Genomic DNA, 23,122 nt, shown 5'->3' with positions numbered 1-23,122 from the left:
AGGGCGAGTCTGACCAGCCACCAGCAGGAGGGACTCCAGTTCAGCAGCAGCTGTGGCCATTTCCAGAATTATCAACACAGAGATGCTAAGGACAAAGTGAGAAGTCAGTGCAGTCTGGACTTTGGGACCCAGTAAGTGGGAGTACATTGGCTTTTGCCCTGGGGCTAGAAGCCTCTGAGAAGCTGGCAAAGTCAGCCAGCACCACGTGGCAGCTTCAGCTCCTGGCCTGCAGCGTGTAGGGGGACCAAGCAACCAGCCTGAGGGGTAATCACTTTTGCTTTAACCTGCTTGGATCTGGACTGCAGTCTAGGGTGGTGGTCTTGCAGTGTGTGTCCAGAGAGGGCACCCATCTAATACCTCTGGCAACAGAGGAAACCCCAGCATTTGGGACGAAAGCTCCCCTGTCTGGTGGCAGAGTCCTACTGTGGCAAAAAGTCCAGGGGTCAAGTGACTGTGGGGCGACATGACTAGGCAAAGGAAACAAAGCAGACAGAAGATTCCAATATTAGACTCCTATTTTGGGGACAAAAAGGAGCAAAGCATGGAACAGGAGGAAGACAGTGAAGTCAGAACTCCTGCACCAAAAGCTTCAAAGGAAAATACGAGCTGGTAACAGGCCATAGAGCATTTTTAGAAGGAGACAAGAGAAGTGAAGGAAAAATTGGGAAGAGAAATGAGAAGGATGCAAGAAAGTTATGAAATGAGCATCAACAGCCTGACTGAGGAAAATAACACCTTAAAAAACAGACTAACTCAAATGGCAAGAGAGGCTCAAAAAAGCAATGAGGAGAAGAATGCCTTAAAAAGCCGAATTTGCCAGATGGAAAAAGAATCTCAAAAGCTCACTGAGGAGAATGGGAAAAACCACTGACCTGGAAAATAGATCCAGGAGAGATAATTTAAAAATTATTGGACTACCTGAAAGCCACAATCAAAGAAAGAACCTAGAAATCATCCTCCAGGAACTTCTCAAAGAAAACTGCCCTGATGTTTTAGAACCATAGGGAAAAATAGAGGTTGAAAGAATACACTGATCACCTCCTGAAAAAGATCCCCAAAAGAAAACTCCTAGGAATATTATAGCCAGGTTCCAGAATTCCCAGATTAAGGAGAGAATATTACAAGCAGCCAGGAAGAAACAATTTGAATATTGTGGAAACACAATCAGGATAACCCAGGATCTGGCAGCTTCTACACTGAGGGATCAAAGGGCTTGGAATATGATATTCTGGAGGTCAAAGGAGCTGGTATTAAAACCAAGAATCACCTGTCCAGCAAAACTGAATATCATGTTTCAGGGGAAAATATGGTCATTCAGTGGAATAGAGGACTTTTAAGCATTCTTGATGAAAAAACAGAGTTGAATAGAAAATTTGACATTCAGATACAAGAAGCAAGAGAAGCATAAGAAGGTAAACAGGGAAAAGAAATCCTAAGGAACTTACCAAAGTTGAACTATTAACATTCCTATATGGAAAAACAATAATTGTAACTGGTGAAACTTTTCCCAGTATGAAAATAGTTGAAGGGAATATATATATATATATGTACATATATATATATATATGTATATATATGTGTGTGTGTGTCTATATATGAGGGTATATGGGCATATGAATACATATGTGAATGTTTACAGGTATACATGGATAGAGGGCACAGGACCAATTTAACAGGAAGGGATGATACTTAAAAGGTGAAATTAAGAGGTGAGAGAGGAATATAATGAGAGGAGATGGGGAGAGACAGAATGGGGTAAACTATCATATAGAAGAGGCAAGGGAAAAGGGTTACAATGCAGTGGAAGAATAGGAAGGGAAAAAAGAATGGTCAACCTTATTCCCATTAAATTTGGCTGGGGGAGAGAATGAAATACACACAAATAGGGTATCTCACCCTACAGGAGAATAGGGACGAAGGGGATCAGAGGGAAGGCAGGCTGGGGCGGGGAGGGAAGTTGGAAGCACCCACTTTTGAAAAGGGATGGGATCACAGTAGAGAGTAGAACAAGTAGGTGGTGGGATAGGAGGGAGGGAAATACAATCAGTCTTTTACAATATATCTACTATGTTATTGTTTTGCATTAGCCACACATGTACAACCTGTACTGCACTGCTTATCTTCCCAGTAAGGGTGGGTGACAAGGGAGGAACGGAATGAATCTGAAATTCAGTTTTAAAATCAAATGTTTAAATATATATACACACACACTATTATTAATACTATTTTACATGTAATTGGGAAATAAGATATACAGGCACTGGGGCATAGAGATGCACCATGCCCTACTGCAAAAGTTGAAATGGGTATGGGAAAAAATATGGGAGAGAGCAGATTGGAAGAGGGGATAACCTGTGGGACTGCTATTTTGGGTTGGCGGGTAGGGAAAAAACGGGGAGAAAATTTGTAACTCAAAATTTGGTGGAAATGAATGATGTAAATCAGAAGTTAATAAAGCATTTGAAAAATGAAAAACAACAAAAAAGGGGCACCTTAATGAATTACAAAGAATATTTAATGCTAACAGGATGTTTTTTGCCAGCAAACAGGAATCACAATGGTGTTTGAGATAGTAATCTAAGTAAGAGCCAAATTCCTTTAATGTTCAACTGCCAGTCTGATGAAATGTTAATATTTCATGTAATTTTACACTGCCCTTATGGTGTCTCAGTACTAAAGATGATTTTACTTTGTTTGATTAACAACACTACTGCAGCAAGTACAACATGGCATGAGCATAATCATGCCAGATCGACTATTTTCACATGGGAATGAACTAACTGCCAGCTGTGATGGAAACAGAAATGCTTATTTCTCTCCTATTTAAGCATAAAATCTATCTTTCTTCTAAAATGTGTAGGATGATAATGTTTACTTGATTATTCATATTTAGGGCCCAAATTATGTGAAAAATAACATGAGAGACATTTAATGCTTCAATGAAAGATAGGTATTTCCAAAAACCTAATGAAAAATTTCCTTAGGCATAATATAGTTGCTGAAGGATTAATTTCCCCCAATAGAAAATATGCCTGAATGTGACTCCAGAGAAAAAGTCTTTATACAATTTGGTATAAAGTAATTCCATCATAGGACTACAGGCCTCATTATTAGTTGGAATCACACAGAAGACTGTAACAAAGTATTTAACAACTTGAACATAGCAAAAATCTATTCTGTCCAGAATGACCTACAATAAATTTTTAAAATCAGTATGAGAAAAATCAAAACAGGCTTAATATAGAATATGCAACTTAAAAAATCATTAAACTCTCTCATCTTTATGAAATTTTAGAGAAAACAAATCTGTTCCTCATAACTATCTTGTCAACAGATAACATATGATGAAACACCATTCAAACAGCTACTTGATGATTCAATGAAATGTTGCAGTTGGCAATGGGTTAAATAATTAGATAGCAAGTTCAATTTTTTTTTACCTCCAAAGAAATACTTTTCCCCTGTTTTAACTTGAAGAGGACTGTTAGTTCGAACTGATGATGCTTCATCACCATCAATGGTGAGAACAGCAAAATTTTCCTTGGCTAGGAAACGAACTTCGTGCCATTGTCCATCATTTAGCCCAGAACCTAGCAGCAAAATGAGAGAAAAATAAAATTTATATTTTAAGATATTTTGTTAAGAAAATACTTTCTTGGTTACTATTTTGTTAACGCATATATTCAGTTACTGTTATTTTGTAATAAAACATAACGAGGGCTGGCTAGGTGGCGCAGTGAATATAGCACTGGCCCTGGAGTCAGAAGGACCTGAGTTCAAATCTAGCCCCATATACTTGACATACTAGCCATGTGACTTTGGGCAAGTCACTTAACCCCAAATGCCCTCCAAAAATAAAACAAAAACAAAAATAAAACCATGATGGTTCAGATTTTTAAGCTTTCATATGCATATATACTTCATATTTTGTTTGCATTTGTTGAGTGTAACAAAATATACAATGATAATAGTAAAATTTTTAAAAGCAATAGTATCTATAGTTAGAATGCTATAGTTTTGTTTAAATAGAAAGACCTAGACCCAAAGGGGGGGGAACAGAAAACACAAAAAATGATAAATAGTATGCTTTTATGTGCATTCAAATTCCATCAGTTCTTTCTCTGGATTTGGATAAGATTTTTCATCATTAGTCTTTTGGAATTGTCTTGGATCACTGAATTGTTCAGAATAGCTAAGTCATTCACAACTAATCATCATATGATATTACTGTTAATGTATACAGTATCCTTGACTCTGTTCACTTCACTTTACATAAGTTCATATAAGTCCTGTTTTTTTCTGAAATCCTACTCATCATTTCTTATATGACAGTAATATGCCCCTATAGTCATATATCATAACTTGCTTAGCAACCACAATTCATGGACATCCCTTATTTTCCAATTATTTGTCACCATAAAAAGAGTCCTATAAATATTTTTGTACAAATGGGCCTTTCCTCCCAACACATATCACCCCCTTTTCTGTCTTTGAGATACTGTCCTAATAGTAGAATTGCTGGGTCAAAGAACATATAGTTTTATAACTCACTGGGAATAGTTGCAAATTGCTCTCAAGAATGGTTGGATCAGTTCACAACTCCATCAATAATGCATTAATGTCCCAGTTTTTCCACATTCTCTAAAACATTTATTATTTTCCTTTTCTGTCATATTAGACAATCTGATAGGTGTGAAGTGGTACATCAGAATTCTTTTAATTTGCATTTCTCTAATCAATAGTTATTTAGAGTATTTTAAAAGTAGATGTTAAAATTAAGGACCTTGATTCTGTTAAATTGGTATTTTAGGCAGTATTTAGCATATATAATATAAATTAAATATTCAGGGTGAATGAGAGGATAAGTAAAACAGAAATGAACTTTGAGCAGAAATTCTCTTGAGCTTGGAAGACAGAGTAGTCAAATGTCAACATGATATTTACTGACATTATGATAGCATAGGTTTTAAAATTAATCACAATGGATGTGTTTTGTCCTTTAAACATACACTCATGTAATAAATCAGGATTCTAACTTCTTATAGTTTGTTTCCTTTATCATGGTAAATCTTATTATTATCTTCCTTAATTTTCTTTATTTCCTTTATTATTAAATAGGGAACACAAAATGAAGGGGGAAACAAATATTGCTAGTAAATTGACCATTTTACTTTTCAATCAATAATCTCTAGCAGTCATTGCTTAATAAGCTCAGGCTGCTTGTTGGAAATATTCTCAGGCTGCTAGCTTGAAAGAAAATATTTAAAATTATTTTTTAAAGAAGTTACACTTTTAAGAACCAAATTCTGTGTAGTCAAACTAAAAATAAATGAGTTATTGGAGAAGATGTCTAGATACAAGGGAAAAACCTGGACAACAACACAAAACCAGGTAGAAGCATGATGTGTTTGTAAAACTATTGGTGGGAAGCACGAATGGTGATGAACAAGAGATCAATAAAGCATTTGCAAAGTGTCAGGGAAGCCCAGTTGAAGTCAAGGTGAAATACATTCTTTGGGGACTATGTGTACATGGTTCTTTGGCTTCCTTCTAAGAAATTATCAATTGTAGCCAGGAAGGATTGTTGAAATGAAAGGGGTACAATGTTGGGAGAGACTAGTGAGGGAAAAGAGTGGGTTTCACAATGAAAAAGTTGACAATGATAAACTAAATTTAAAGACTAATAATAGTTTACTTTTAAAATTATAAGAGTTTTACAATATTTAAAGCACTTTGAACAGTCAATCAACAAGAGTTTATTAAGCACTTACTCTATAATAAACACCATAGTAAGTACTTGACACATAAAGAAAAACAAATTAACAAAAACCAAAATTGAACAAGTAGTATTATTTCCATTTTATATCTTCTAAAACTGAGGATCAGAGAGGATATTTGAACTATCCAAGTTCAACTGGTCAAAAGTATTATATTTGGAACTGAAATCAGCAATTTCTGATCCCAAATCTCTGAGGAGGTATGATATAGTGCAGAATCTTGCACCTGGAATACTTCTTTGTTAAGTGTTTTAAGAGGCATTAAATTCTAATTCTGAGCTTCCACAATTATCTTTATGGATTAGTTTTAAACTTCTATATCATCACAAGTAGTCTCCCATTACTTGGAAAAACACTATTATTTAAGAAAGGCTACCTTCTAAAACTTTAAATTTTAAGCCATAAAGGAAACTGAAACTTCCTTTTTTCCTTTCAGATAAAATGAGATTTAATTTTGGGTCCTGCCAGGAAAGTAAAATTCTACCTTGTAGAAAGTCAAACAACCTCTTCAGAAGGTGCAAATCCTGAAATATCATTCTGTGAAGTGAAATTATTGGACCAAACTAGTTAAAAAAAAAATAACAACCCTGCCCTGTGGAGTAGGCCCCAAGGATCTTATTGTAATGAAAGTCTAGTCCTAAACTATACCCATATAATATGATATAATGCCACTGGCAGGCTCTTTTAAGTTATCTCCACAGTTGGAGTCTTTCTATTTTAAATATTAGTTAACAGAAAATATTACTGAAAATATTTTTTAAAAACTATTATTTGTAACAAAATAAAATTTCTATTCAGAGTATTATAGTCTTGTTCTGAACATAAAATAGGCCTATTTCTCTAAGAAAATGATCATAGTAAAACTCGACTAATTTTTATTTCATGTAACTTAGTAACAAGATAAACTTAATGCCGAGTAATCAGATAAAAACAAATTACACAACTCAAGTATGGCATAGTGAGATATTGTATTGAGAATCATAACAGAGTATACATCAAAGAGCTACCACTTTCTAGAAGAGCCAGGTAGTAGCTAGAGTGAATACATATATATATATATAGTATAGTGTAGTAGCTAGAGTATATAGACTGTATATAGATAGACCCTGGAGTCAGAAGGAACTGAGTTTACATCTGGCCTCAGACACTTATTAGCTATGTGACCTGGGCAAGTCATTTAACCTTGTGTTCCTCAGTTTCCTCAGCTGCAAAATGAGCTGGAAAAGGAAATGACCAGCCACTCCAGTCTTGTTGCCAAGAAAATCGCAAATGGAGTCAGAAGAGTCAGACAGGACTGAACAACAACGTTAATAACAAAACTATTTTCTAGCTGTGTGAAATGGGTAATTTACTAAGACTCTCTTCAGGTATTCCATTTTTGAAAAGGGGATAAAATTATTTCTATATAATATGTACTACTATTATATCATATTTTGCATTTTGAATTATTCCATTTTAATATCCCAGTTTTATCTTGATATTTTAAAGTTAATCAAGAAAGAATATTGTACTTAGAGGTCCTAGGCATGAATCTACTCTTTCTCATTTACTACCTATCTGATCTCAAAGAAGTTAATTTATTCTGAAGCTCAGTCTCCTTATCTGTAAAAAGGAGTAGACTACATGATATTAAAGTTTTGGTCCAGCTCTATATCCAAGGTCTTACCAAAACTTTTAAGTCATTGAGACAAGTAGAGCAACAGGAATCAAAATTTAATAAATTGAAGTGTAAAGAATTATCCAACTGTTTTAACAGCAGTTTAAAAATCCACTTCTTTCAGGTGTTGTTTCTAAACCAATGATTTTATTATACTAGAAGAGAATACATCATTTAAGGGTAGTCAATGTTCATGATTTCTGGGCTGTGTCAGTTGGCATTATTCTCCTTTATAAAGGAAATAATGAATAGGTAGCTCAGGATGAAGCAAAAGTTATTGGAATTTGAGAGAATAGACCTGGGTCCTAGTCCTAGTTAGGGACCATGTAACTAAGGAAGTTGCCTAATGTCTCTAAGTCTAGTTTTTCTTAGTGAAAATGGGGACGCAAGTAATAATAGCAGGTCACATATATATACAGTTTTAAAGGGCTGCAAAGTGCTTATCTCATTTGATTTCAATTGCATACTCACCTCAAACGGTTGTTATGAATACTTTTTTTTCATATACCTAAAAGATAGTTACATAGTCTGGCCCTGTGATTTCACTGGTTTAGAGATCTCTGTTATGCATCCTCTTTTGTTCTCTTTCTATATTACTGCACTTTGTGACCTGATGAGTTTCCATGGACTCAATGATCATTTCTTTGGTGAGGGTTCTCAAATCTACATATTCAGCTGTAACCGCCCAGCTGATCTTGGGTCTTGCATCTCCAGCTGCCTGTTAGGCATATCAAAGTGAATGTCCTGTACATATCTTCAGATATTAAAAAATGAGCTCATTATCTTTCCCCAAAAAGCTTTCCTTTCTTTCTAACTTCCCTATCACTTTTGAGGGCTCCACCATCTTCCTAGTCACCCAGGTTTGCAACTTCAGTATCATCTTCAACTTCTTAGTCTCACCCTCTATCACCATGTCCAATGTATTGTCAAACCCTGTCAATTGAAGTTTCATAACATCGCTCATATGTGACCAATTCTCTTCCCTGACTCCACTCCTACTCTGGTATAGGTGCTTATCACCTAATGCCTGGACTATAGGCCTGAAAGTTGATTTCTTAAAAAAAAAGTCTCTCCTCACTGTAGAACATGCTTTACTTACATGAAAAAGTGATTTTTTTTTAAGCAATTGGGGTGAAGTAACGTGCTCAAGGTTACACGGCCAGGTGTTTCTGGGTGGGTGCTAAGTGTCTGAGACCGGATCTGATCCCCAGGTCATCCCGACACTGGGGCTGGTGCACTTACTTGCTGTGCTACCTGGTCACTCCAAAAAGTGATTTTTCTAAGTTCAGGTTTGACCATGTCACTCCCCTCCTACCTTTCAGTAAATTGCAGTACCTTTAAGATAAAATATAAAATTCTCATTCAAAAACTGGCCCTCTTTACCTTTCTAGTCGTCTTATACCACATACCTTTTAATATACTCCTTAATATGGTGACACTGGCCTCTCTGCTCTTCCTTAATCAAGGAAACCTATCTTCCAGCCCTGAGTATTTTCACTGACTGTCACACATGCCTAGGATGCTCTCCCTTTTCATCTCTGTTGGTTTTCCTGGCTTCAAGTCTCTTAGAAATGTCTTACCTTCTACTAGAAGGCTTTCCCGAACCCCATTAATTCTAGTGACTTCCCTCTGTTGATTGTTTCCAAATTATCCTGTATATAGCTTGTTTTTACAGTTTGCATTTTGTCTACTCCATTAGACAGAACTTCTTGAGAACAGGGACTGTCTTTTGACTTTCTTTATATTGTCAGCACTTAGCACAGTGCCTGACACATAGTAGGACTTCCACATTTACTAACTGATTGACTCCTGACTATGGATAATCCTTCTACCAGTAAAAGTCAGCATTTTTTCCCTGAAACTTACAATCTTAGAGAGTTTTCTACAATTCTGAGAAAATGATTGCTTTGCTGAGGATTACAGAGCCAATATGTATCAGAGGAGTGACTTGAAAGTGCTATAGAAGTGTGAGTATTTTTATTACTATTATTGGAATTTTTGGGGGGAGAGGCAAGGACCTAGACCTATGATTCCACTGATATGGGATACTCCCTATATAGAAACTCCCTCCACAAATACAGATCAGCAATTGTTCTACAACTTATAATCTTGTAGGGTTATTTGGGGCAAAATCAAAATGTTGGAATATCCTTCAAATTTTTACCACACAGCAATGAGAAATCATGAATCCCAGACCTTTAGTCCTGAATTATCCAGTCCAATCTCATTTTATAGATAAAATGAGTCATTGAAGGGTTAAATATGCTGCTGATTATCATATCATTACTGCTTTGATTATATTATGTAAGCTTGAGTAAAGGGACTGTTTTTAATCTATCTTTAATGCCTAGAACTGCACCAGAAAATAAAAGGAACTTAATAAATGCTGCTGAATGAAAAGAGAGGATGAAAGAGAAAGAGAGAGAGAGAGAGAGAGAGAGAGAGAGAACAAGAATGAGAATTTTATGAGCTATCAAATTATGGGTCAGTGTTCTTTCTAGAATAAGGGGCTCATTTTCTGGACCATCCAGCTTTTTGCATGGTGAAAACATACTACGTAACAAAGAAACATACATAACGCAGATGTATATACTACATAACACAGAAAGCTCCTTTTGCTTTGTGCCTACATGAGGTAGGAAGTGAAGAAAGCATCTTACCGAGAAAAAAAAGCAACTTTTTATGGGCAGTATGAGCTACAGTGTCTCCGTCTCCACTGCTTAAGCATTTATTCTCTGTGTGTCGTTTCCCCAGCCATCTGTTACAGGGGTCCAGCATAGTAGATTAGTTTTCTCCTTCAAAGATGCTATAAAGATTAACCACTCTGAGACACTTTATAAAAGTAAAGTGTATCAGAAATGTTAAATTTAAAATAAAATCCATACAAAACAGAGCATTACTGAAATTTGGAAGGTTTTGGTGTGTGAGCTCTAGAATCTTAGTGGGCATGTGCTTGCCCACTGAGATTACCTTCACTTGAAACCACTGGTGTAGATCAATTTGATATTATTTATGTGTATAAAATATACCAATGCATTTGTTCAGAAAGGAAGATGGAGGTATCTTAAATTTCACAAGACGATTTGTGTGTCATAAATAACCAAGGGAACAACACTGGCCAAAAGGAAAGCAGTGTTTCTCCTTCCTACTTCTTTTTGAAGTACTAATTTTTTCTCCTCCTAACTGCTTTCTGGAGTCAGAATCTTAAGAGAGAAGAATGTGCAGAGCACACCAGGCATCCTGTGATGTAAGGTGAGTTCAATTCACAAGGGGAGAATTAAAACTCTTGGTCTAATAAAGGGCTGAAAGTTTCTCTCAAGATGTTACTTGTTCTTCTCTTTCCACTCTTCATCACTTCCCTCACATCAAAGACTAGCAATGCTATGTTGTGTTTGAGGAGAAGTACACCCTGTTCCTCTCTGTGGCTAAGGGATCCAGCCTATTGTTTACTCTCTCTTTGTAATTCACTAAACATTTATGTGCCATCTACTATGTGGAAGGCACTGTTCTACAAGCTATGACTTTACCTGTGCCAGTATGGGATAAAAGGTTCAGACTAAGTTAATGTAGACTTTTGGGGTAGGGAACTGTAATTTCCCCAATCTGTGGAACTCCCAGTGAGGAAACTTCCCCATCAATGTACATCAACACTTGCCCCGAAATTTATAGTGTTGCATGAGTCACTGAGAGTTTAAGTGATTTGCCCAGAATCTCCCAGACTGTATCAGAGGTGGTCCTTGACAGAATGGTATTTTGTGCATATATTCAGTAAAAATTCAAAATCAAATGCCTGTTTTGGATGAGATCTTATGCCAGGTAGCATGCGAAATTCAAAGAAGCTTAGTGTTTCAATGAGCTTACAGTGGGGTAGAGAAAGATAAGATATGTAGTCCACTATTATATAAGGTAGGGAATTTTGGGAGGAGCAAAGTATCATGAGAATCCAGAAAAGGAGAGGTCACTTCTTCCTACAGAATGAAGGAGGGTTTCATTAAATATAAAGAAATGCTACTTAGAGAACACAGAGCTTCACAGAGTGAGGAGCTATCTTCAGAAGACAATTGTGAGCATCCAAGAGGTCATGAGATCATGATTAGAGGGCTTTACTTGGAGTCAGGAACAACTGAATTCATATCCTGCCTCATACAAGTAAGAGTTTTATGATCCTGGGAAAGTCAATTAATACCTTTGTGCCTCAATTTCTTATTTATAAATCAAAGGGGTTAAATCCCCTAAGATCAAGTGTAATAGGCTAGTGATTTGAGCTAAAAAATTGGCAGGGAAAAAAGTGATGGGAAGAAATGAGTGTGGCTTTGAGCTGAGAGAGGCTGTGTTTAAAGATATAGGATTGAGGATGAATGATTGGGAGGGTACTAGAAGAGGGCAATTAGAGGGGGATACAAGAAGTAAAGGCTGGAGTGGGATTAAATCTTGAAGAGACCTTTTCTATTTAAGGAGCTTCTGATATGAAAAGAAAAAAACTTCCAACCTATTTTTTGTCAGGTATGTATATCTGTCTACCTAACTACTCTAGATACAAAAGGAAATCTTTAGAAAAAATTTTCTAACCTATTTCAATAAGTTTTGTTTCAAAAGATAAATTTGCTATGAATGACAGTGCTACTTATGATTAAATCCTAAACAGAGGAAAGGTTTCTTGGGGAACCCCCAGAAAATATTCTTCTTAAGTGGGAGATGTCTCAGTGTAATAATCCCAGGGATAAAGGTACCTGGGTTAGAGATTAGATAGACAAGAGCTAGAAAAATAAATAGTGGTAAGACAAATGAGAAGAGGATGTAGTGAGAAACCTTAAAGACTTTAGAGATACCCTCAAAGAAAAGGGATGATCAGGAGACAAGATGGAGGAGTAAACAGTAAGTCACTCTCATTCTCCCTTATTAACCTTGAAAAACCCAGAAAATGCTGCCCCAGGAAAAATCCTGGAAAAGTAGAGTCAGCAGAAAAAAGGAGTACAGTAAGTTTTTATCTCATGAGGCTATGGGGATTAATAGGAAAGGTCCCTCCTGTTGTGTCTGAAAGGGATCAGTACAGGATGGGAGGCATCCCTGCAAACCAGTGCCAAGCCCTACCTCAGCAAACTAGCAAGAGATCCTAAGCCCCAGAGTGGTAAAGCAGGCAGCACCAGGATTCACCTGCCTTTCCCCCACCACATACCTTCATGCAGATGGGGGAACCTGTGGATACCAGCATCGAGAACCACCATTTCTGTGGTCAACAGATGTCCACAATCTGCTGAGACTACCAATATTCTAGTGCAGTCCCCAACAAGGGGGTGACCTCCAGGAGCTTGACCACCCCCATAACTCAAACTGAAAGCTTCAGTGTAACCTGGGAGAAACACAGTAAAACCCCATGTGGCATCTGCACACACCAGTCAACACCGTCAACTCTAGCTCAGCACCAGATAAGCTACAGCCTTGCACAGCCCTCCCTTACTCAAATGAAAGTCAACTACAAGTCATGTCATCATTTTCCTGAAGTCATGGTATAATGGCAAGCAAAGGAGTACTTAGCACCTTGTTTCAGGTCAAGGGTCTTTGAGTCTTGCCCATGATTATATCAAGTCTTTGCTGGAAACAGAGCCCACAGTGGGAGGGTCTTGCCAAAGACCAGAACAGGAAGGATATAAGAGGTGGGCAGAACATGGAGGAGCTAAAGACCATATAAAAGCAGGAGCACAAGCTGGGACTGAACAGAACTGAGAAGGAGAACACTTGTAGCTTCTGGCACTCTGTTCTGTCTGTGTTGATTTGTGTTACTTTGTCTGACAGAAGCCTTCTGTCTGTTGTTTGCAAGCTATACAAATGTGCATACCCTTTGACTCAGCAACACCACTTCTAGGACTGTATTTCCAAGAAATCATAAAAATGGGAAAAGGACCCACATGTACAAAAATGTTTATAGCAGCTCTTTTTGTGGTGGCCAAGAACTGGAAATTGAGGTGATGTTCATCAATTGGGGAATGGCTGAACAAGTTGTGGTATATGAATGTAATGGAATACTATTGTCCTATAAGAAATGAAGAGAAGGAGGACTTCAGAAAAAAACTGGAAAGACTTATATGGACTGATGCTGAGTTAAGTGAACAGAACCAGGAGAACATTGTACACAGTAGTAGCCATATTGTATGGATGACTAAGTTTGATAGACTTAGCTCTTCTAAGAAACAGAATGACCTAAAACAACTCCAAAAGACTCATAACAGAAAATGCCATTCACATCCAGAACAAGAAACATGGAGTCTGCATGCAGATCAAAGCATACTATTTGCTCTTTATTTGTTGTATTTTTTTCTCATGGTTTCTCTCATATATTTTAATTCTTCTATATGATATGACCAATGTCAAAATATGTTTAATAAGAAATATACATGTAGACTGTATATTGAACTGCTTGACATCTTGGGGAGGGGACAGGAGAGTGAGGTCAAGAAAAGTGAAAACTTATGGAAGTGAATGTTTCGAACTAAAAATAAATAAATAAATTCATAAAAAAGAAAGAAAGAAAAGGGATGATGCACACTTTCATCACTTCACTCTAGGACTATTGCAATAACCTATTGGAGGGAGGGGAGTCTGCCTGCCTCAAATTTATTCTCACTCCAATTCATACTCCATTCACTCAACAAATGGATTTTCCTAAAGCATAGTTCTGACTGCCTTCCTACTCAATTTCACCTGTAATAGCTTCCTATATCCTCCAGACTCATAACAAAATCTTCTGTTTAGTGTTCAGAGCCCTTCATAATAATTACCTCATCACCTCCACCTTTCCAGTCATCACACATCTTGCTCACTATCATACACTCTTTGATACAGTTACACTGACCTCCTGGCTCTTATAACAAGACGTTCCATCTCTAAGTTCCAAGAATTTTCTTTGGTGGTACCCCATCTCAGTAATCTTCTACCTTTCTCATCTTTGCCTACTAGCTTCCTTGGATTCCGTCAATTCCCAATTAAATTCTTATTTTCTATAGGAGGCTTCTGCCAATCTCTATTAATTCTAGGGCTTTCCTTCTTAATCATTTCCTTTTTTCTCTGTCTATACATAATTTGTACATATTTGTTTGCTTATTGTCTCCCCAAATAGACTGTGAACTTTTTGAGGGCAGAAATTATCTTTTGCTTCTTTTTGTAGTCTCTTTTTGTTTAGCGTGGTATTGGTGCATAGTAGACATGTGATGTTTATTGAATCACTAAGGACTAGTGTGTGTAAGGAACAGATTCAGGAACTGATTTATCCCTCAATCCACTTGGTAAAATTACAGGCAGTTGGGATAGGTTAAAGTGAAAGTCTTAAAGTGTAAATATTGTTTAAACTTTGCTTACACGTTGTTACTCTTTTAGGAGAAACAAAATATACCAAGACCTTCTCTGCTAATGCCAATTATGAATCCCATTAAGTGGTCCCATTATTGGAATTCACACAAAATATTTTCATTGGGCCAGAAACAATTATTATATTTTACATAATTATAGCTTTGAATATTGTATATTTTAACATATACATTAACCTGAATTTATGAACATCAACTGCATGTATAATCAACTTCTTAATGGAATTTTTGGAGGGTTAAGCACTGGTTAACAAAAGGCCCAACCATAGTTCTTTAAATAGTGTGACACTCTGAAGTGTCAGTCAATACAGGTAGCTCTCATTTTTGAGAACTGCTCAACTAAGGTAAAGGGTGGAGAGGATTTCTCCCTACTCTGACCCCCTCAGCAAAGAGCATGCTGAGGCAGAGCAATTTGCTCAGTGGAAGATGCCACATGCAACAAAAAGAAGGCCCAGAGAGTTCAGCTGAGTCCTCTTCCCTGGATAGAAACTGCAAGTGAGAAGAGTTGCTTAGGATGCCACAAAATAAGTCCAGATATGGGGATCCTCTTGTGAGACCTGAGATGGGGAAGATGCATGTGTATGTGTGTGTAATTACTAGTTCCAATGTCTTAGGCACATAAGAAAGCCATTCTTGTTTATTTGTAGTGACTTCATTTTGAAAATAGTTTATTATCACACAGCTTGTTCACTCATCTTTTCATCATTCTTGGTTCCAAATAACCAGGTTATTTCCAAAAATCATACTGACCTTCAGAAGCCAGAATTTTGTCTCCCTTAGAGGCATACAAAAAAGCATGTTACAATCTCTAAAAGCAATTGCCTAAGAGGAATTCCAAAAAGGTTCTGAGGTATAACAATATGGATAGATATGGCCTCTCATAGGTGACATTTTAAATGTAAAAACAAAACAAAACATGTATTTGGTTAAAATTACTGTAATCTTAAAAACAATGCTATTGCTATATAATCATACTTCATAGTTTTGTTTTATACTCATATTATTTGAATTCAATTTAAAAGTTCTCTTATACATGATTCATAATGGCAGAACACAAACAAGCACAAGATGAATATGAAAATTAATGATTTCTATAATTAAAAAATACTAGCATCAATGTCTTTGAAATCACAGTGTAATAATATTTTTTCTCATTCTGGGTTTAATCTTTTAGGGGAAAAGTGAAATTACTTTTGGTTAGAATATTTTTTTTCTTATATTTCCCTCACTTATAATTGTTAGTAAAACTTGTTTCATATGCAAATTTGGAATGTTAATGAAGCATATTCTATCTAGACTTTTTTCTTAATGGTATTATTTTAAAAGTAGGACTCTTGAGGTAGTTGCTTTGATTGAACAAGAAGAAACAGATGTTTCTGTTATTAGGGACATGAAGAAAAGATTGGTTTAATGAATATTGAAAAATGCAAGTATTTAAAATATAGTAGGAAGCAGAGCTATAACATCTGCTAGGCAAGCTCTTCAAATAAAATTACTGTGGCTAGGGCCTCAAGTCTTCTGCTTAACATCCAGTCTTAGGAGAGAAGAAATCTGAATATGGATTCATCATAAGGCAGTTAATTAAAATGTTGCACTTGATGTGTTCATGACACTTTTCATAAATTATCAATTAAAATGGTATTCAGTGAAATGTAAAAAAGAGTACCCTCTGGTATGTGCTCTGTCCATACACGTATGCATATATACAATCTAGGAGTTATATTGAAAAGTATATTATTGAGGAACTGTATATTATTGAGTATATTATTGAGCTTTCATTTTATCTAGTTCCCTATTCACTTTAACAAAATTGCTTTATAATTATGATTGTTCTTCAGGAGAGTATGAGTTTAACAGCATTTCCTTTACCTCTAATCTACATTGAAGTCCAATATTAGCTAGAGATAGATTGATTAAACAATCTTTCCTTTTTATAAACCATTTTTCTTTAGCGTAAAGATACGTTTTACTTTTATAGACTTAAAATTACACTTAAAAGGTAAAAATTCCCAATGCTCTGACTCTACAAAAGTTCAGAACAAAGACTCAAGAGTAGCCATGTGGTCTATTTGATAACTACTTGTGTTTCAAATTATTCAGGATTTATAAGTATAACTAGTTTGAACTTCATTTTCCTTCACCCAATAAATTATTATATTATACTAAATTCTTAATCCTGACACATAGCTTTCCCCTTTAGGGACTATCTCCCCCCCACACACATATACATACATACACATCCATGCAACTGAGGCAGGAGGGAAGTAGAATGCTCCAGTTATCCTTCCCTTATCTTGCACAATTAAATATCTTGAGTAATGCCTTAGAAAGGCATCTGAGGCTCGAGAAGGCATTTTTGTTAAATTTATAGATGATATGGAGCTGTGAAGTCTAGCAAACAAATGGGATGGCAGAATCAGGATTCATAATTATACCAGTCTATAATGATAGACTGAATTAAGAGAATAAATTTAATAGACATAAATGTGAAGTTCTATACAGGATCAGAAAAGAATGTCACAAGTATAGGAAGAGGTAGGCATGACTAGACTGACATTTGCATGAAAAGGATTTGAAGATTTTAGTGGAGTGCAACTTCAATTTGAGAATTAATAGAGTAAAAGGATCAACATATATCTATATCTATATATCTATATCTATCTATCTATCTATCTATCTATCTATCTATCTATCTATCTATCTATCTATCTATCTATCTATCTATATCTATATATATCCTAGGCTGTATTCAGAGGCCCAATAACTAAATTCTTTCTTAGTTAGAATGCATCTGTCTACTGTGTTCAGTCTTTGGTGCCACATTCTAGGAAGGAAACAGAAAGTTGGGCTGCATCCAAAAAAAGAGCAAAAAAAAAATTGACAAGAGAACCGTAAAGCATGATACAAGAAGATTGACAGAAGGCTCTGTTGAGCTTTTCCTCTGAGAAGAGGCCTAGGGAGAACATGATAGCACTCTTTAAGCATAAGGGAGAGAGATTACACTTAATGTATTTTGTCCTATACAATAAATGTATGGAAAGCAAAGCAGGTCAGATTTAGATTTGTGATAAAGAAATGTTTACTGATAATCTTAGGTATCTGAAAGTGGGGTCAGAAGTAGGAGTTTACCTTTCATTGAAGTCCATAAAGGAGAGGTAAGATGAATTATTATTGGATATGTGATATAGGGGTTCCTAATAATAATGAGTTCAGTTACTTCTAAGTTCCTTTTGACTGGCAGACTAGACGAGTTTGTAAAATGTAGCAGGAGGAGTCAGAACAATAGACAAAAACAGGAGTGGAGAGTTAGCTCAAGGTACATGTCTTTGAACTGGGGAAAAAAAACCCTATTAAAATTGAAAGATCAATTTATAGAATAATAATAAGGATATACTGTGTATGTATACTTCTTATAAGGGATAGCATAGACATTTTCCAGAAAAAAAGCTCCTAGAATATGGCTCTGTCAGTTTTTCCATGCATGAAAAAGGGGCTACCATCATTTTCCAAAAAAAAAATGTATACAAGGATGCTAATCTAGACTCTGACTATACTTCAAAAGATATATGTTCTTACTATTACAGATGCTCCTTTCAATGACATAGATACCCCAACTTGACATATCCTATCATTATTCATGGCTTGTAGATATGTCCTTTTGTAAATTCTTCATCTAACATGTTGGGGTCTTCTCTCTGGATCTAATAGCAACCTTTCATTGGAAATATAATATTGGAATATACTCATGAAGGCCAAGTCTCACATCTAATACCTAACATGAGCTTTCTGACCTTGAGTAAGTCATTTAATCTATGTTAGACTAGTTTTTTTTCTCTTTAAAACATTACCTACATAGTATCTACAACACAGGGTTGCTGTGAGGCACAAATGAGATAATATATATAAAGCATTTTGTAAAATTTATTTATATATTTATTTGTGAATCAATTTCTTTTTCTTCCATTTTGAAATGCTTTATTAACTTCTGATTTACATCATTCATTTCCACTAGATGTTGAATTACAAATTTTCTCCCTGTTTTGCCCCTACCTACTGCCCCAAAATAGCAGTCCCACAGGATATCCCCTCCTATAATCTGCTCTCTCCCATATCTTCTCCTATACCCCTTTTGACTTTTCCATTGGGCATGGTGGATCTCTATGCCCCAGTGCTTGTATGTCTTATTTCCCAATAACATGTAAAATAGAATTAGTAATAGTATATATATAAATACACATATATGTGTGTGTATGTATATATGTATGTACATATATATGTATGTATGTATATATGTCTGTATGTATGTGTGTATATATGTGTGTGTGTATATATATGTATATATATATATATAAACATTTGATTTTAAAACTGAATTCCAGATTCATTCCCTTCCTCCCTTGTCATCCACCTTTACTGGGAAGATAAGCAGTTGAGTATAGGTTGTACATGTATAGCTTATGCAAAACATTAACATAATAGATATATTGTAAAAGACTGACTATATTTCCCTCCCTCCTATCCCACCTCCCACTTGTTCTATTCTCTACTTTGATCTCATCCCTCTTCAAAAGTGGGTGCTTCCAACTTCCCTATCCCCCCAGCCTGCCCTCCCTTCCATCATCCCCCCTCTTATGCCCTCCCCCCCTACTCTCCAGAAAGGTGAGATACCCTATTTAGTGTGTATTTCATTCCCTCCCCAAAACAAATTCAATGAGAATAAGGTTGACCCATTCCCTTTTGCCTTCCTATTCTTCTACTACATTGTAACCATTTTCCCTTGCCTTTTCTATATGAGATAGTTTACCCCATTCTGTCTCTCCCCATCTCCTCTCATTATATTCCTCTCTCACCTCTTAATTTCACCTTTTAAGTATCATCCCTTCCTATTAAATTGGTCCTGTGCCCTCTATCTATATATACCTGTAAACATATATACACACATTCACATATGAATTCATATGCCCTTATACCCTCGTATATAAACATATATAGATAGATAGATGATAGATAGATAGATAGACAGACAGATAGGTAGATAGATAGATAGATAGATAATACATACATACATACATATTTCTATACCCTTGAACTCTTTTGCCATTTGAATTAGTATATTTTTTATGGTGTTATTTTCCTCAGTCAGGCTGTTGACATTTATTTTGAAATTTTCTTGCATTGTTCTCATTTATCTTCCCAATTTTTCCTTCACTTCTGTTATCTGCTTCTTAAGGTCCTGTATTGCCTGTAACCAGCTCATATTTTCCTTTGAAGCTTTTGGTGCAGGAGTTCTGACTTCACTGTCTTCCTCCTTTTCCATGCTTTGCTCCCTTTTGTCCCCAAAATAGGAGTCTAATGTTGTGATCTTTTGTTTGCTTTGTTTCCTTTTGCTGGTCATATTGCCCCTCAGTCACTTGACCCCTGGAATTTTTGCCACAATAGGACTCTGCCACCAGATGGGAGCTTTCATCCCAAATGCTGGGGTTTTCTCAGCTGCCAGAGGTATTAAATGGGTACCCTCTCTGAGGCCTTCACATGCTCTAGCAAGCTGGATACACACCCCAGGACCTCCACCCTAGACTGCAATCCAGATCCAAGCAGGTTAAAGCAAGAGCAATTACCCCTTAGATTGGTCGCTTTGTCCCCCTACAACTCTGCAGGCCAGGAGCTGAAGCTGCTATGTGGCACTGGCTGGCTGTGTGAGGAGTCTCAGGGGCTTCTTGCCCTGGGGGCAAAAGTTGATGCACTCCCACCTACTGGGTCCCAAAGTCCAGATTGCACTGACCTCTCACTTTGTCCTTCACATCTATGTGTTGATAATTCTGGAAACGGCCACAGCTGCTGCTGATCTGAAGTCCCTCTGGCCAGCGGCTTGTCAGACCTTCCCTGGGGCTAAAACCTCCGGCTCACTCTGGCCTGGGCTTGGCTCCCAGAGCTCTGCTCTGGCTGATCCCTGCTGGCCTGCTGGGCTGTCCTCAGCAGGAGATTAGCTTCTTTGTGTCATTTTGTGGGTTCTGCAGCTCCAAAGTTTGTTCAGAGTCCCCTTTTTACATTGATTGGGGAAGGTGAAGGTAGAGCCGCTTTGAGGTTCTGCTTCTTCTCCACTTTGTAAAATTTAACACAATGCTTGTTATCATTCACTCATTAAGTCATGTCTGAGACTTTGTGACCCCATGGACTATATGGTCTATAGGGTTTTCTTGTCAAAGTATTGGAGTGATTTACCATTTCTTACTCCATAGCATGACATGTGTCTCTCACGACATTTCATGGATACCAGTGAGTAAAAGGGCTGACTTTTGGTTGACTTTCATTAACCCTACATGACTTGCCTACCTCCTTTTCTTATTATACATTTCTTTGATAATATTTTTGCAAGGGTCCAGAAAAGTTCTTGGCAGTAGTTGCTCTGCACCTGATTCATGCGCACCAGGTATCTACCAATATTGCTTGCACTTTGTACAACTTTAAATCTCCAAAGACAGTGATATTCTTTGCTTCACAGAATATGATAATCAAAAATTATTGCAATTTTTAAAAAAGGTCTCTGTTTCAGAGAACTCAGTGCCTTAAAAACAACATCTACATTGTGAACATCTTTGTAAATTATGTAGTTCATCTTGATACCAGTATGAGACCTGCTTATATATAACTTTTGTTCACCAATCTGGCCCCCAAAACTGAACAGGGTAAATTAAATCACTCTTTCATATGGGAGTCAGTCCATCAGTTAACTGGAATTTCTTAAATGCCCATTATATGCTCAGTGCTATGGCAAATGCTGTCTTTTGGATATCTGTAGAAAACTATCCACTAATCCCCCAAATCTATTCTTCAACATAAACAGTTTCCCCAGCCTAACCTTATATAACACGATTTGAAGCACTCTTACCATTCTCATCACTTTATGTGCTTCTTAAGAGGGCGGAACTGACTAGTACCCCCTCCTAAAATATGACACCCATAAGAAGTTATGAAACTGACTCTCTCAGGAGAACAAACTTTTTCCTACTATTAACATTCATATTGTGTCCTTTGATTTGGCCTTGATCACTATTCATATATTCTTTCATAGTCATTCTAAATACATCTCAATAATTTGAAACAATGTTTCCTTTCAATGAATATAACCAGCCACATTATTTATCAAAAAGAGTGAATAAACTGTTCAAAAATAAGTTGTGAAGCATGTGTATGCACATTTAGGGAGATGGAAGAATTTTATTCTCTTCCCACTGCCTACAGAATGGTATAACATTCCTCTGTGGCAGCATTTTCCAACCATTTTTGATAGTGCATTCCTATCAGCAAACATTTTTGAGCACATGCTCCAAATATTTATTTATCTAAAATTAAATTCATGTACTTTCCAAATAATGCATGCTATGAAACATACAAATGTAGAAATTTTAAAATATGAGATAAAGATGAAATAATATTTCAGCCTAGAATCAATAGGGACCCACCAGGAATTATTGATTACAGGAGTGATATAATCAAACACATACTTTAAGAAAATCACAAGGATAGGTATGCACAGGATGGATTAGAGGGGGGGAAAGTTGAGGTAGGGAGAATATTAGGAAACTATGGTAATAAGGTAGGCAAGAGGTGATGAAGTTCTAAAGTGTTATGGTGACTAAAAGAGGAAATTATTGGAAAGATGTTGTGGAGGTAGAAAGAAGAAGGTTTGGCACTGATCAAATATGTGGGGTGAAATAAAGTAAGGAGTCAAGGAAAACACCAAGGTTGTAATTTGGTTGATTACAAGGATGGATGTCCCCTCAAACGAAATAAGAACGTTCGAAGATAGTGGGCTGATAGAGCCACAAGTGTGAGAGACACTGTGGCAGTCACAAGATGTCGGAGGGGATGCATGTGACCTCTGAGGGGCAGGAGCTTGGAGATGTGGAGGCCGACTCTGCCGGGCCGAAAGGGCTGACATGGCATTGAGCACAGGGCCGTGGGAGCTGACTTTGCCAGGTTGGGAAAGGCCGACGTGGCATTGAACGTGCCTTATCAACACAGACTCCTCTTAACACATACTCCTTTGCCCTGCACTAGGGAGAGTGCATGATTGGCTCCCACATGGCATGTGACAGTAAGAAGAATGATAAGGATATTAGGGAAAAAGCAAGGGGAGGCTCCCCCCCCTCTCTTCCTCCCTCTCTCCCCCTCTCCCTCTCTTTCTCTCTTTCTCTTTTTCTCTCTCCTCCTCTCTCCCTCTCTCTCTCTCTCTGTCCCGCTCTCTCTGTCTCACGGTTCCATTCTGCTGTGTTCTGGTGGCCACATTGTTAAGATGTAACTGAATAAAGAGCAGCCTCGCTTGG

The 23,122-nt window shown here is 36.8% G+C and overlaps 1 protein-coding gene across 1 annotated transcript in view; it reads right to left on the bottom strand.

Moving 5' to 3' along the window:
* Positions 1 to 23,122, bottom strand: part of LOC138157377 (contactin-associated protein-like 2) — a 2,155,842-nt gene that overhangs the window by 1,335,798 nt on the left and 796,922 nt on the right. The window contains exon 8 of the mRNA XM_069082919.1: positions 3,441 to 3,590. Within this exon, the coding sequence (XP_068939020.1) occupies positions 3,441 to 3,590 (150 nt within the window). The remainder of the gene's footprint in view (positions 1 to 3,440; positions 3,591 to 23,122) is intronic.

Source organism: Petaurus breviceps, unplaced genomic scaffold, assembly GCF_028583685.1.
Source record: "Petaurus breviceps papuanus isolate PSGF00001 unplaced genomic scaffold, PetGlider_PUasm1.0 112, whole genome shotgun sequence".
In the NCBI taxonomy this organism is placed as follows: Eukaryota; Metazoa; Chordata; class Mammalia; order Diprotodontia; family Petauridae; genus Petaurus; species Petaurus breviceps.
The sequence above is the reverse complement of the archived record's forward strand: the minus strand, read 5'-3'. Positions and strand labels throughout refer to the sequence as shown.